General features: G+C 39.6%; 1 protein-coding gene across 1 annotated transcript in view; it reads right to left on the reverse strand.

Annotated features, from left to right (window-relative positions):
• Positions 1 to 12,832, reverse strand: part of LOC132886518 (dynein axonemal heavy chain 5-like) — a 310,505-nt gene that overhangs the window by 78,847 nt on the left and 218,826 nt on the right. The window contains exons 56-59 of the mRNA XM_060921229.1: positions 11,920 to 12,187; positions 9,745 to 9,976; positions 8,808 to 8,922; positions 5,471 to 5,647 (exon numbers count right to left, since the gene is read on the reverse strand). Coding sequence (XP_060777212.1) covers positions 5,471 to 5,647; positions 8,808 to 8,922; positions 9,745 to 9,976; positions 11,920 to 12,187 — 792 coding nt within the window. The remainder of the gene's footprint in view (positions 1 to 5,470; positions 5,648 to 8,807; positions 8,923 to 9,744; positions 9,977 to 11,919; positions 12,188 to 12,832) is intronic.

Consider the following 12,832-nt stretch of genomic DNA (forward strand, 5'->3'; position numbering starts at 1 on the left):
CACACACCTTTCAGCATTAATTGTGCCTTCACAGATGTGCAAGTTACCCATGCCATGGGAACTAACAAGCTTCCATACCATCACAAGTGCTGGCTTTTGAACTTTATTCTAGTAACAATCTGAATGGTCCTTTTCCTGTTTACTCTGAAGGACACAATGTCCATGATTTCCAAAAATAATTAGAAATCTGGACTCATTAAACCACAGCACACTTTTCCACTTTGCATCAGTCCATCTCAAATGAGCTAGGGCCCAAAGAATTTGGTCGCATTTATGGATGTTGTTGATATATGGCTTTTACTTTGCATGGTAGATGCAGCAACAAACTGTGTTTACCAACGATGGTTTTCCAAAATATTCTCAAGCCCATGTACAGTAGTAATACCCTTTATACAATCATGTTGGTTTTTAGTGTAGTGCCACTTGAGAGATGGAAGGTCACAGGTGTTCAATGTTGGTTTTCAGCCTTGCCCTATATATGCAGAGATTCCTCTAGATTCTCTGAACCTTTTGATGATAGAATGGATTGACAGTGGTGAAATCTGTAAAGTCACTGCAATTATATGTTGAGAAACGCCCTAAAACAATAGGACTATTTGCCCACACAGTTTTTCACAAAGTGTGGAACCTTGCCCCATCCTTGCTTGTGAAAGACTGAATCTTTTCAATTACCATTTAACCTGTTTAGCTGTAGAATGTTCCAACCAGGTGTTTTTTGAGCATTCCACAACTTTCCAAGTCTTTTGTTGCCTTGGGCCAACTTTTTTTTCACATGTTGCAGGCAGCAAATTCAGAATACGTGAATATTTACAAAAAACAATAAAGCTTATCAGTTAGAACATTAAATATCTTGTCTTTGGATTGTATTCAATTGAATATAGGGCAAAAATGATTTTTAAATCATTGCATTCTGTTTTTATTTGTTTTACACAGCATCCCAATTTTTTTTTGAAAACACACACACACACACACACACACACACAAACACACACACGCGCACACATGGCAACCCCACTATAACAAACTCCTTGGGAGATGTCCAAATAGTTTGTTATACCAAAAGGTTCGTAATACAGCAATGGGTCCAATTTTTATTTTTACATTTAATTCACTTACATATTTACAAAGTAAAGGAAATAAGTCAAGCTGTCGTTTGCTTGCTGCATCTTCTTTCTTTTCAGACCATCATGCTGATTGCAGTTTTGGATGAAGTCTTGGAACCCTTTTTCTTTAAAAGTTGAAACCAAATTTTTCGTTCTTGATAATTGTTAGTGATTGACACATAAGTGAGGCTAGTTAAGCCTTTGTTTTATGGCATTAACACGTATTGTTGACTGTGGACTTGATTACTTATTGTTTGTCTTTGGGGGAAAGAGGAGCGCATGGCTCAGGCCACATCCACACGACAACGGCAACGTGATGTTATTTAAAAAAAATATCGCCTCCAAATGGGCAACGATCAGTAGAAATCAGGTCCATATGGCAACGCAACGCTTGCTGAAAACGATGCAATACACATGCCACACCTCTAGGGGCGCTGTAAGACGGTCCCTTCGGACACACCAGAACAACCCATACGAAAAAGAACAGTAAAGAACTTCTAAGAGTTTACCACTGTCTTAGTAGTAAATCCTTATAAATATAAATAAATATATATGCCATGTATGATTTACTCCTGAAAGTGGCCCATTTTGCATTTTCCTCATACAAATTTATGAAAATCTAGTATGTATGAAGTGAACATTGTGCATGGTTTTTACAGATAATGTGTATGATGAATTACACCGTCTTTGTATGCTTCATGTAATGTTTGTAGTTTTAAATTATATTTTACAGTTTAAAATGTACATGCCTTTTATATGTAAATCCAACACAAACATATGTGGATTTACATATAAAAGGCATGTACATTTTAAACTGTAAAATATAATTTAAAACTACAAACATTACATGAAGCATACAAAGACGGTGTAATTCATCATACACATTATCTGTAAAAACCATGCACAATGTTCACTTCATACATACTAGATTTTCATAAAAAATTTGCATGAGGAAAATGCAAAATGGGCCACTTTCAGGAGTAAATCATACATGGCATATATATTTATTTATAAATCCTTATAAGGATTTATCCTTATATTTATAAGGATTTACTACTAAGACAGTGGTAAACTCTTATAAGTTCTTTACTGTTCTTTTTCGTATGGGAATAGAAGTAAGGACGCATGCACATAAACTATTATGCGCGAGACTTCATATTAGCCACAAAGTCAGGAAAATCTGTTCGTAAAATTACATTATAACGACCAAATACAATGAAAAGTATTTTTCCAGTCTCACCTGTGAAAGGTAATCCCATGTGATCTCGTTTGGACGGTAAACCTGTTGGTACAGTTAAACGCAGCTAATCTTTATTCTCCGCTTTGACCTTTCCAATATGGCGGCGAGGATGACGTACGCGGAAGGCGGCGTCTTTAATGGTCCGGAATAAATTGAATACTACACGTTGATGGATTAATTTGCTGTTTCTCACCTGTGAAAGGTAATCCCATGTGATCTCCTTTGGATGGTAAACCTGTTGGTACAGTTAAACGCAGCTAATCTTTATTCTCCGCTTTGACCTTTCCAAAATGGCGACGAGGATGACGTACGCGGAAGGCGGCGTCTTTAATTGTCCGGAATAAATTGAATGATACACGTTGATGGATTAATTTGCTTTTCTACGCCCTTTTTTGAGGAATGTATTGTAGGACTTAAACCATCATCTGAAGAGGTGAGATCGCTCCTTTTTTCCCCTTATTTTTGCTGGCGGGATTGACTCTGCCCTAAGGGCTATTCTCTCTCTCTCTCTCACTTTGCACCAGGCATTACACAATAAATATTCACAGTGAAAATATTTTGTAAGCGCGTTTCATGAACCAAGTTATAGGATTTCTTGACAACTCGCATCGCATCGCAATGAGAAGATCATTGGCACTACTGGTGTTAAGAATCAGACCATTTTATAAATGAATATTTTGCTGTAGAGCTGCAGTGTTTGTACAATTGCATGTTTTTGCTTCACTATTACTGTCACTATTCTGCTTCTTGCATTACTACTGTGAACTAACACTGAACATAATAATAATAATAATAATAATAATAATATCCAAGCTCGTGTTTCACTCTCACTAGTGCTCTGTAAGGCTTTTTCCTGGTGATATCCTGGTGATATTCGTTACACTTCTACCCGCGTGAAGCATTCACAGTCATGTGGTTGTGACGTCATCGTAAACAAATCCGTTCTACTCATCCAGACGACTTCACAACGGCAACGTTGCCAGATCTTTCCACTCTGGAACCCGTTCTCAAAAAGATTGCGTTTTGGGCACCCAAAACGCCGGCGCCGTGTGGACGCCAGGCCTAAACGATAAGCAATTGTATCGGAGTCACCTGAATCCGTTGCCGTGTGGACAGGGCCTCAGTCTAGTTCAGGACACACAATTACAATCATGGGGAAGAATGGTGAATTGACAGCTGTCTAGAAGACGATCGTCAACACTCTTTATAAGGAGGGTAAGCCACAGAAAATTATTGATGAAAAGGTTGGCTGGAAAAGGTGCACAAGGAATAGGGATGCAACAAGCTCAGTAGACTTGATAAAACACAATGGACCAACACCAGCAGATGACATGGCACCTGAAATCATCACAGACTGCAGAAACTTCACACTGGACTTCAAACACCTTGGATTCTGTGCCTCTCCTTTCTTCCTCCAGACTCTAGGACCTTGATTTCCAAATGAAATGCAAAATTTACTTTCATCTGAAAAGAGGACTTTGGATCAATGAGCAACATTCCAGTTCTTTCTCTCCTTAGCCCAGGTAAGAGGTTTCTGATGTCTCTGGTTCAGGAGTGGCTTGATATTAGGAATGCGATAGTTGTAGACCCTTTCCTGAAGGCATCTGTGCGTGGTAGCTCTTGATGCACTGACACTAGCCTCAGTCCACTCCTTGTGAAATTCTCCCAAGTTCTTGAATTTACTTTTCTTGACAATCCTCTCAAGACTGTGGTCATCCCTGTTGCTTGTACACCATTTCCAATAAGCCTTTTCAGGAATGACCTTCTGTGGCTAACCCTCCTTGTGGAGGGTGTCGATGATCAGCTTCTGAACAACTGTCAAGTCAACAGTCTTCCCCATGATTGTGGTTGCGTGTACTGAACTAGACTGAGAGATACACTGTATTTATACTGTGTTACTCAAACTTGAAATAAAATATTCTAATATTTTGAGATACGGGATTTCTGATTTTCATGAGCTATAAGCATAATCATCAAAATCAAAAAAGCTTTGAAATATATCATTTTTCATATAATGAACATAGACTATATGGAAGTTTACCTTTTTTAATTAAATTATGAAAAAAATTAGCTTTTTCACGATACGCTAATATTTTGAGATGCACTAGAATAATGTTTGTCCTTTGAGGTCGAAGATGACCATGACTTCAATTTGGTGGGTTGTGGCTGTGGGTCTGTAGGTGATTTGATGAGGTCAATCCAGGCTTTAAAAGTACGCCAACATGTCGGGCATGCATGGGTAGGTGCTGTAGTGGGGGTGGTGATAGTTCAAGCCTTCCACGCAGCTCGTTTCTTCTGGGTCTGGGTGATGCGTTTCATCTATTGTGGGAACATAAGCACTAATCAACATTGCGTTCTTGCCTCCAAGTGGGAGCTGAAGTGTAATTAGATGAACGTTGATGCCCTCCGGAAGTTTCGTAAGTTTCTGGGCGAGGTGGGACTTTACAGCAAATCCAACACCTGCCTCTCGCTGTTCAGTGCTGCTACAACCACTCCAGAAGAAGGTGTCACCACCACCAAGTTCCATGAGCTGTCCCTTGTTCGCTAGATGTGTTCCACTGAGGGCAGCTATGTCCACACTGTAGTGAGCTAGTTCCCTGGTGACTAGTGCAGTTCTTCTCTCTGGCCTGTCAGCTTTGATGTTATTCAGTAGAGTGCACACATTCCATGTGCCAATGTTGCGTTTCTTCACTATCTTATTTATTTCCATATTTGTTGTATTTTGACTGCTGAGTGGGATCCCTGCCAGCCGTGATATGCTGGGCAGGGTGAGATGAAGCAGGCTATGTTTGGGGCACTTTTTTTAGCCCTTTCCTCCATGGAGGTGAGCAGAGCGAATGCTAAACAGGACTGCTCAGACACCCAGGGGGCTGCCAAACTCCGCTGCTGCTTCATTCTAGCAGACCCTATGCCCTGGGCCGCCTGTGTGCAGGTTCGCGACTACAGCTTCCAGTGTTTCCGCACCTGCTGCTTCACCACTTGCCCAATGCCACAGGGCTTCTGACGTTGTCTCGTTTTCTCACCTTTACTTTCTCCATCTTTCCTTTTCCCCCCTTGTTTCATTTTACTTATTCAAGCATTACACCCATTTGCTCTTTTAATTGTTGAGCAGGAGCCTGAATCTGACCTGCAGCGCCGCCTCAGCCTCCTCTAGCGCTGGCTTGGCCGCCTCAAGCTTCTCCTCAGCCACGGCCTTGTCTGCAGAGATGCTGTCCACAATGGCTTGTGCTTTGTCCTTCACCTTCTGCACCTCCACTTTGACCTTCTCAGCTGCCTGAGCTTTAACCATCACTTCTTTCAGCACCTGTCAGAAATCAATGCCAACAAGATACATGATTATGGTCAATAAAGTATGAAATGATGTCAGGTGCTAATTGTTAATAAAACAGATGATGTGTCTGAAGCGTCACTTAAACATTAACATAATAAATATATCCTTTGAAAGTGACATACTGCATCAAAACAAAATGTTCTGATTTTCATGAGTTCATTTTAATTCACTTGTCCCAATATATAATTCACATATCCCAATACACGCATCCACATCAATGGTACCTTCACACTCATGCATGTGGATTGAATTTAAAAAATTACAACTAAATTAGTATACTACTACTACTACTACTACTACTAATAATAATAATAATAATAAAAATACAAGCCCCATTTACAGTAAAGTTGGGATATTTTCAAAATGCAATAAAAACAAAAAATCTGTGATTTGTTAAATCACATGAACCTTTATTTAACTGACAAAAAGTCCAAAGAAAATATTTTCAATAATTTTACTGACCAACTTAATTGTACTTTGTAAATATAAACAAAGTTAGAATTTGATGCCTGCAACACACTCAAAAAAAAGTTGGGACAGAGACCTTATTACCATTGTGTTACATCAACTTTCCTTTTAATAAGATTTTTTAATTGTATGGGAACTGAGGATTCTAATTGTTGCAGATTTGCAAATGGAATTTTTGTACATTCTTGCTTGATACAAGACTTCAGCTGCTCAGCAGTCTGTTGTTGCAGTTGTCTGATTCTCCTCTTCATGATGCGCCATACATTCTCAAAAGTAGACAGAGCTGGACTGGCAGCAGGCCAGTCAAGCACACACACTGTGTCTATGCAGCCACACTGTTGTAGCCCATACAGAATGAGGCCTGGCATTGTCCTGCTGAAATAAGCAAAGACTTCCCAGGAAGAGACGTTCCCTTGATGGCAACATATCCCAATATACGTATCCACGTCAATGGTACCTTCACACTCATGCAACTCGCCCATGCTGTGGACACTGATGCACCCCATGCAACTGCAAATGCAGACTTTTGCACCTTTCTCTGATAACAAACTGGATGGTTGGAGAACTTGAGGTTCGGTTTTCCCAAAAATAAGCTGAAATGTGGACTCATCTGACCACAGCATGCGTTTCCAATCTCTTTCAGTCCATTTGAGATGACTTCAGGCCCAGAGAAATTGGTAGCATTTCTGCATAGAATTGATAAATGGCTTCCTCCTTGCATAATACAGTTTCGTCTTGCATTTCTGGATGCAGCGGCAGGCTGTGTTAAATGACAATGGTTTTCCGAAATAGTCCCAAGCCCACGTGGCTAGATTTACCACATTAGCATGACTGTTTCTCAGGCAGTACCGCACATTCAATAGTGATTTCTGACCTTGCCCCTTATACAATGAAATGTCTCCAAAGTCCCTGAATATTTTCACAATATTATGTAGTGTAGATTTTAAAAGACCTAAATTCTCTGCAATCTTGCATTGAGAAATGTTCTTTTTGAATTGACTTACAATTTCCTCACAAATTTTGGCACAAAGGGGTGAGCCATGACCCATCCTTTCTGACAAAAACAGCCTTTAGTGCATGCTGTCACATCCATGTGTGTTGATGCTCAGAGTGTGCATGCAGCACCATTAGGCCTAATTACCATGCATCTGTTCCGGATTAGAGTGCAATCACAGCACATGCATAAAAGGACTCTCTTGACACACAGACTTTGCGAAGTATACATGCTGTACCTCATGTCTCAAGTTACCAAGCCTTTGTTCTGTGTTTAGCACCTCTGGTCATTGACCATTTTGTATATTTGGACTCTGCCTTTCATCTTCGCCTCCGTTACTCTGTTTGTCCCTCGCTCAACCATTACCCATTTAATGAGACTGCTTTTGTCTGATGTTTTTGTACTGTTTGCCTGCCTGTTTTATTAATAAACGCTCTTCCTGCATTTACATCCATCCATCTGCCTCCTTTACATAACACATGTTCCTTTTATACCCAATCATGATACCCTCACCTGTTACCAATTAACCTGCTAATTGTGGAATCTTCCAAAATGGTGTTACGTGAAAATGCTATAAACTTTTCAGTCTTATTTTACCTCTGTCCTGACTTTTTTTTTGGAGTGTGTTGCAGACATCAAATGCTAACTTCATTTATATTTATAAAATACAATTCAGTTGGTCAGTAAAACTATTGAAAATATTTTCTTTGTACTTTTGTCAGTTAAATAAAGCTCATGTGAATTAACAAAATCACAGAGTTTTGTTTTTATTGCTTTTTGGAAAATATCCCAACTTTTCTGGAAATGGCATTTGTAATAATAAACGTAGCTATAATCTTATTATACATGGTTTATAGCCTACTTGGCGCTACATGCCTCATCGGCTATCAGCTCGTGTACAACTCGATTTCGTGAAATAAGTTAAACATACTGTATTTTCATGGCAGCAGTTCTGAGATCTTGACAAAGGGCCAACGGTGCACCTCAAATGTAAAATAATCCATCATCTAAAGTGTATTTGTAGGATTCACAGGAAAGGCCATTTCAGTGATTGTTTGGTTGAGCTCATTTCTCACATTTTCAGTGATTATTAAGATTGTTTGGTTGAGCTCATTTCTCACATTTTTACAATCACAAGATCCATTCAACTTGGCTCCAAACCACAGAAACAAAATCACCACAATGAAAGGAGGAGTAGAGAAGAAAGTATAGAGAGGCTTTCCGATCAATTAAATTACAAATATGGAAAATATTCAGATTTACATATATTCCCTTGGCAGACAGAAAGGGTATTTATCCTTTGCCATTTGTTCCCTTCTCTTACAGTCAAATGCTTACTGACACAACATCTGCTAAGCAACTACTTAGCTGGTTTAGAGATTAGTTTAGATTTGTTAAAATCTTAGATAAGTTAAAAAATAGTTTAAAAAGTTTTAATAGCTTAAAAATGGGCTTGAAATTTGCAAGTAAGTGTGCTGATGTGGAAGATGAGATTCTGATGACTGTCTCAAAACTTGTGTGTGTGTCCTAAAATGCCTTAATATGCTTTTTTCTCTATTTCTATTCAGAATGAATAAATGAAAGTGTGTTATTGGGAGGTTCTTGGTTGATCGTTTGTAAACATTTGGATAGACCTGCTTGATAGCGATTTAGTGACCTGTACATTCATACCATGTCAGCCTTTTTGTTGGCAATCTCCAGTTCCTTTTCCTTCACCTCCAGCTCTTTGCTGAGAGCAGCAACCGACTCAGAGGCTTCTTTCAATTTCTGAAGGCCCGTGTTCATCCTGGAAAGAATTCATGAAACCCTATTAGGAATGTGTTACTATGTTTCCACAAAACAATTTATGTCTCACAAAGCTTTAAAAAAAAGTTTCTACAAGTGTTAAGGGTTACGAGCTCTTATTTTTAACAGGTGTAATTTTTACATGGAGCTAACTGTGGCAGCAAAATACCTTGTAGAGTTCTGCAGAGTTTAAACCAAAGAACATGTATGGGTTCTAGATCGAAGCTAAAAGATGAGTGTAAATCATTAACATACAGCAGTTCACTGTCAAAATGTTTTATTCCATGAACAAGTTTACTCAGTCAATAATTATTATACAAGAATACTTTATTTAAATCTGAATATCCTACAAAAAACACCTCTCTTTTGATTTTTTTCCACTCACATAATTCAGAAATTTGCTCTGGCAACAACAATCACTTTTTCAATGCAACTGATTCAACTTACTTGTTCAACCAAACTTCAAATAATAATGATAATTGGTCTAATCAAGCAAGCTCGGGTTACAAGTTCACATTAGATTCATTCTTTTGTACACACCAGTATCCTGTCCATCATTTTCTGCAGACATAGCCATTGCCATTGGTGTCATCTCTAGATATTTACACAAGAAACATTTTGCCATTTTTTTAATAAATGAAAAACTAGCCAAGTGACCTTACATTGCCATGTATGGAATATTAACAAGTATCTAGAACACTAACTTATATCGACAGTTTATATGTCAAAACACTTGTTGACTAGGAGGTTTGTACCCTGATTTAAAAACAGTTTATTTATAAACACTAGTACATTCAGGGTCATAATTTTGTAGTGAGTGTACCGGTTAGCGAGGGTCAGAACTTCTGAATGCTTCTCTTTGTAGATGCCCTTGTAGCCCTGAATGAAGGAGAGGTATGACTTTGGCGTTACGTGGGTTGAGCGCCGATATCGCTGGAAATACTCGACACACTTTTCAGCTACACCATCTTGGAAGGAACCCATGCACTGCACCACTTCCTGTTTTACCTCAGGTGAGCAGTCAATATCATACGTGGATAGAAAGTGCTCGGACACTGAAAAAAAGGATACAAAACCTGTAGTCAAAGTAGGGGTTTTTTTTCTCCATTTTTGTCCATTTCCAATTGGCATCTTGCAGGCTGTTAGGTTACTTTGCGAGCTTAATTAATACTAGGTAAGACGGATGACAGCCTGGAGGGACAAGCCAGCGCTTTACCAGAAAGCACTGTCAAGTGTTAGGACTGGGACTGTTTTGGCCTCTAGAGGCCACTGTTATTTCCTTTTCTGGTCATGTTTGTGTTTGGCCTCTAGAGGTCACCACTGTGTTCTGTGTTTTGTTTTTGTCTCATTGCCTGTTTCCTGCCCCGCCCTGTCCTTAATTAGTTTGTGTATTTATACCCCTGAGTTCAGTCCTCTTGTCACGGAGTCTTTGTGCTGTTATGTTTAGCTCCAGTTACCTCTGTTCTGATTTCCTCGCCCGTGTCTTTGTGGTTTTTGTACTTTGCTTTCTTTTGGACTTTTTGTTTACCATTTTGGGTCCTTTGAGCGTTTGTATTTTTGCCTCTTCTTTTTTTTTTTGGCTCTTTGTTTCTTTGAACTTTTTTTTTCCTGGTTATCTTCTGAGCGTTTGGATTATACTTTTGTTTTTGCCTTGGATTGTAAATAGTGTAAATTTTGTAAATAAACCTTTTGATACTTTTTCTACTTCTGCCTCATGCCTCTGCATTTGAGTCATCCCCCTGGTGGCCTAGTGGGGGTTTGCTGGATTATCACACCAGTGAACCAGGTTCGAATCCCAGCAAAACCTTAACAGTCAAGTTTACATGGTTTAAAGAAAAGCTGATTGTAAATGTAGTGTCCCCCTTTCTGTTTGTCCTGTTTTGTCCTAAACATACTGCTAAAGCTACGCTGGAGTGGTTTAAAGGGAAACATTTAAATGTCTTGGAATGACCTCATCAAAGCCCAGACCTCATTCCAATTGAGGATCTGTGGCATAACTTGAAGATTGCTGTATACCAACGCAACCCATCTAACTTGAAGGAGTTGGAGCAGTTTTGCTTTGAGGAATGCACAAAAATACTAGTGGCTAGATGGGCTAAGCTAATAGAGACATACCCCAAGAGACTTGCAGCTGTAATTGTAGCAAAAGGTGGCTCTGCAAAGTATTGACTTTTTTTTTTTGGTGGGGGGGAGCCTATGCACACTCCAGATTTCTGTTTCTTCATCTTAATTATTATTTGTGTCACAATAAAACAATTTTCACCTTTAAAGTTGTAGACATGTTGTGTAAATCAAATGGTGCTCACCCCCCAAAATCCATTTTAAGTCCAGTTTGTAATGCGACAAAACAGGACAAACACAAAGGGGGATGGATACTTTTGCAAGACACTGTACATAAATTATGCTGTTATTGCTACCAAGGAAAGCACATGCGTTCTTTTTTTACTCCTTCAAGTACACACTAGTGTCAGTTTGGGGTGACATGTGAAAGGATTATTATAACTCCAAGAAAAAAAAAAGTTTTAAACTAAGAATCCAATACATCCTTGCAGATTTTATCCCCATCTCCTCAGTTTTTAAGGCTCTGTCCTGTTCCCTACTCCACCACCACAGGTCTCATACTATCCCCACCCTATCCCTATAAGCACAAGCTCCACCCAATACATGACTATTGCATCAATATCTCCACGCCATCCCAAAAGGCCTCACAGGCTGGATCTCTGTCCTCATTCCATCAACATAGGCCCCTTAATGCTTCCCCACCACACATCTACATGCCCCATCTCAGTCTACATTTGATTACAGTAAGCCCTATTTTCATCTCTGCTTGCTGTGTACCTCATCATAGGTTCTACCTCCATCTCCACCCCATCTGTATCTCTGCCCCTTCCCATTTCATCCTGTATTATCACAAAGATGTGTTAGAGGTATGCTACTTATCTGCCTAAGTTGCATAATACTTAAGTGGAGCAGTGTGGACATGTAAATATTAGCAGACCTGCAACAAGGGCGTCCTTAGGCCAACGGCTGAACCAGTCCATGGTGCATCCCGAGATGAGGGCAGGAAACTTCAATGCTCTGTTGCGGAACTTTTCTCCCACTGGTGAAAAGCATAGTACCACATGCAGGTTCTGCCTCACACGGCTCATAAAGAAGTCACGCAAGCTCTCGTTGGTGGGAGGCCGCCGGGGAAACTCCCGTTTCATGACTGGCACAAGGTCGCTGAGGATTTCATCAATCTCATCACGTGCAAAAAGGTTGGATACCTGTAGAGAACACCAAGTTTCCTGAGTCACTTTAGTGAACTAATCATGTACACAGTGGAATCACACGCAGGGCTCTGTGCCTGCCAGTCCCACTGGAGGACATAAAGGAAGCATGAGATTTGCACCTCTCAGTCCCATTAAGGGACGTAAAGGTGTCATGGACTCTGTGCCTGTCAGTCCTAGTGGAAGAAGTAAAGGAGGTGTGGGGTCTGTACCTCTCAGTCCCAGTGAAGGAAGTGAAGGAGGCATTTGGTATCAGTCCCAGTAAAGCAAGTGAATGTGTTTGTGTCTGTCAGTGACAATAAGTCAAGTCATGTGAGTCAAGTCAAGTCAAGTCAACTTTATTGTCAAATATGCTATACATGCTCGACATACAGCACAGATGAAATTTCAGTCCTCTCTGACCCACGGTGCAAACAGGCAATGCAATAAATAAAAATAGAATAATTGAAAAAACAAACAGTATAAACACTCTAGATAAGAACTAGACATAGACTAAACACTCATAAACAGACAATATAAACAGTAAAAACACTCTAGATAAGAACTAGACAGACTAAACACTCAAACAATATAAACAGTATAAACACTAGATAAGAACGAGACAGACTAAACACACACACACACACACACACACGTAAATTG

Source organism: Neoarius graeffei, chromosome 5, assembly GCF_027579695.1.
Source record: "Neoarius graeffei isolate fNeoGra1 chromosome 5, fNeoGra1.pri, whole genome shotgun sequence".
Lineage (NCBI taxonomy): Eukaryota > Metazoa > Chordata > Actinopteri > Siluriformes > Ariidae > Neoarius > Neoarius graeffei.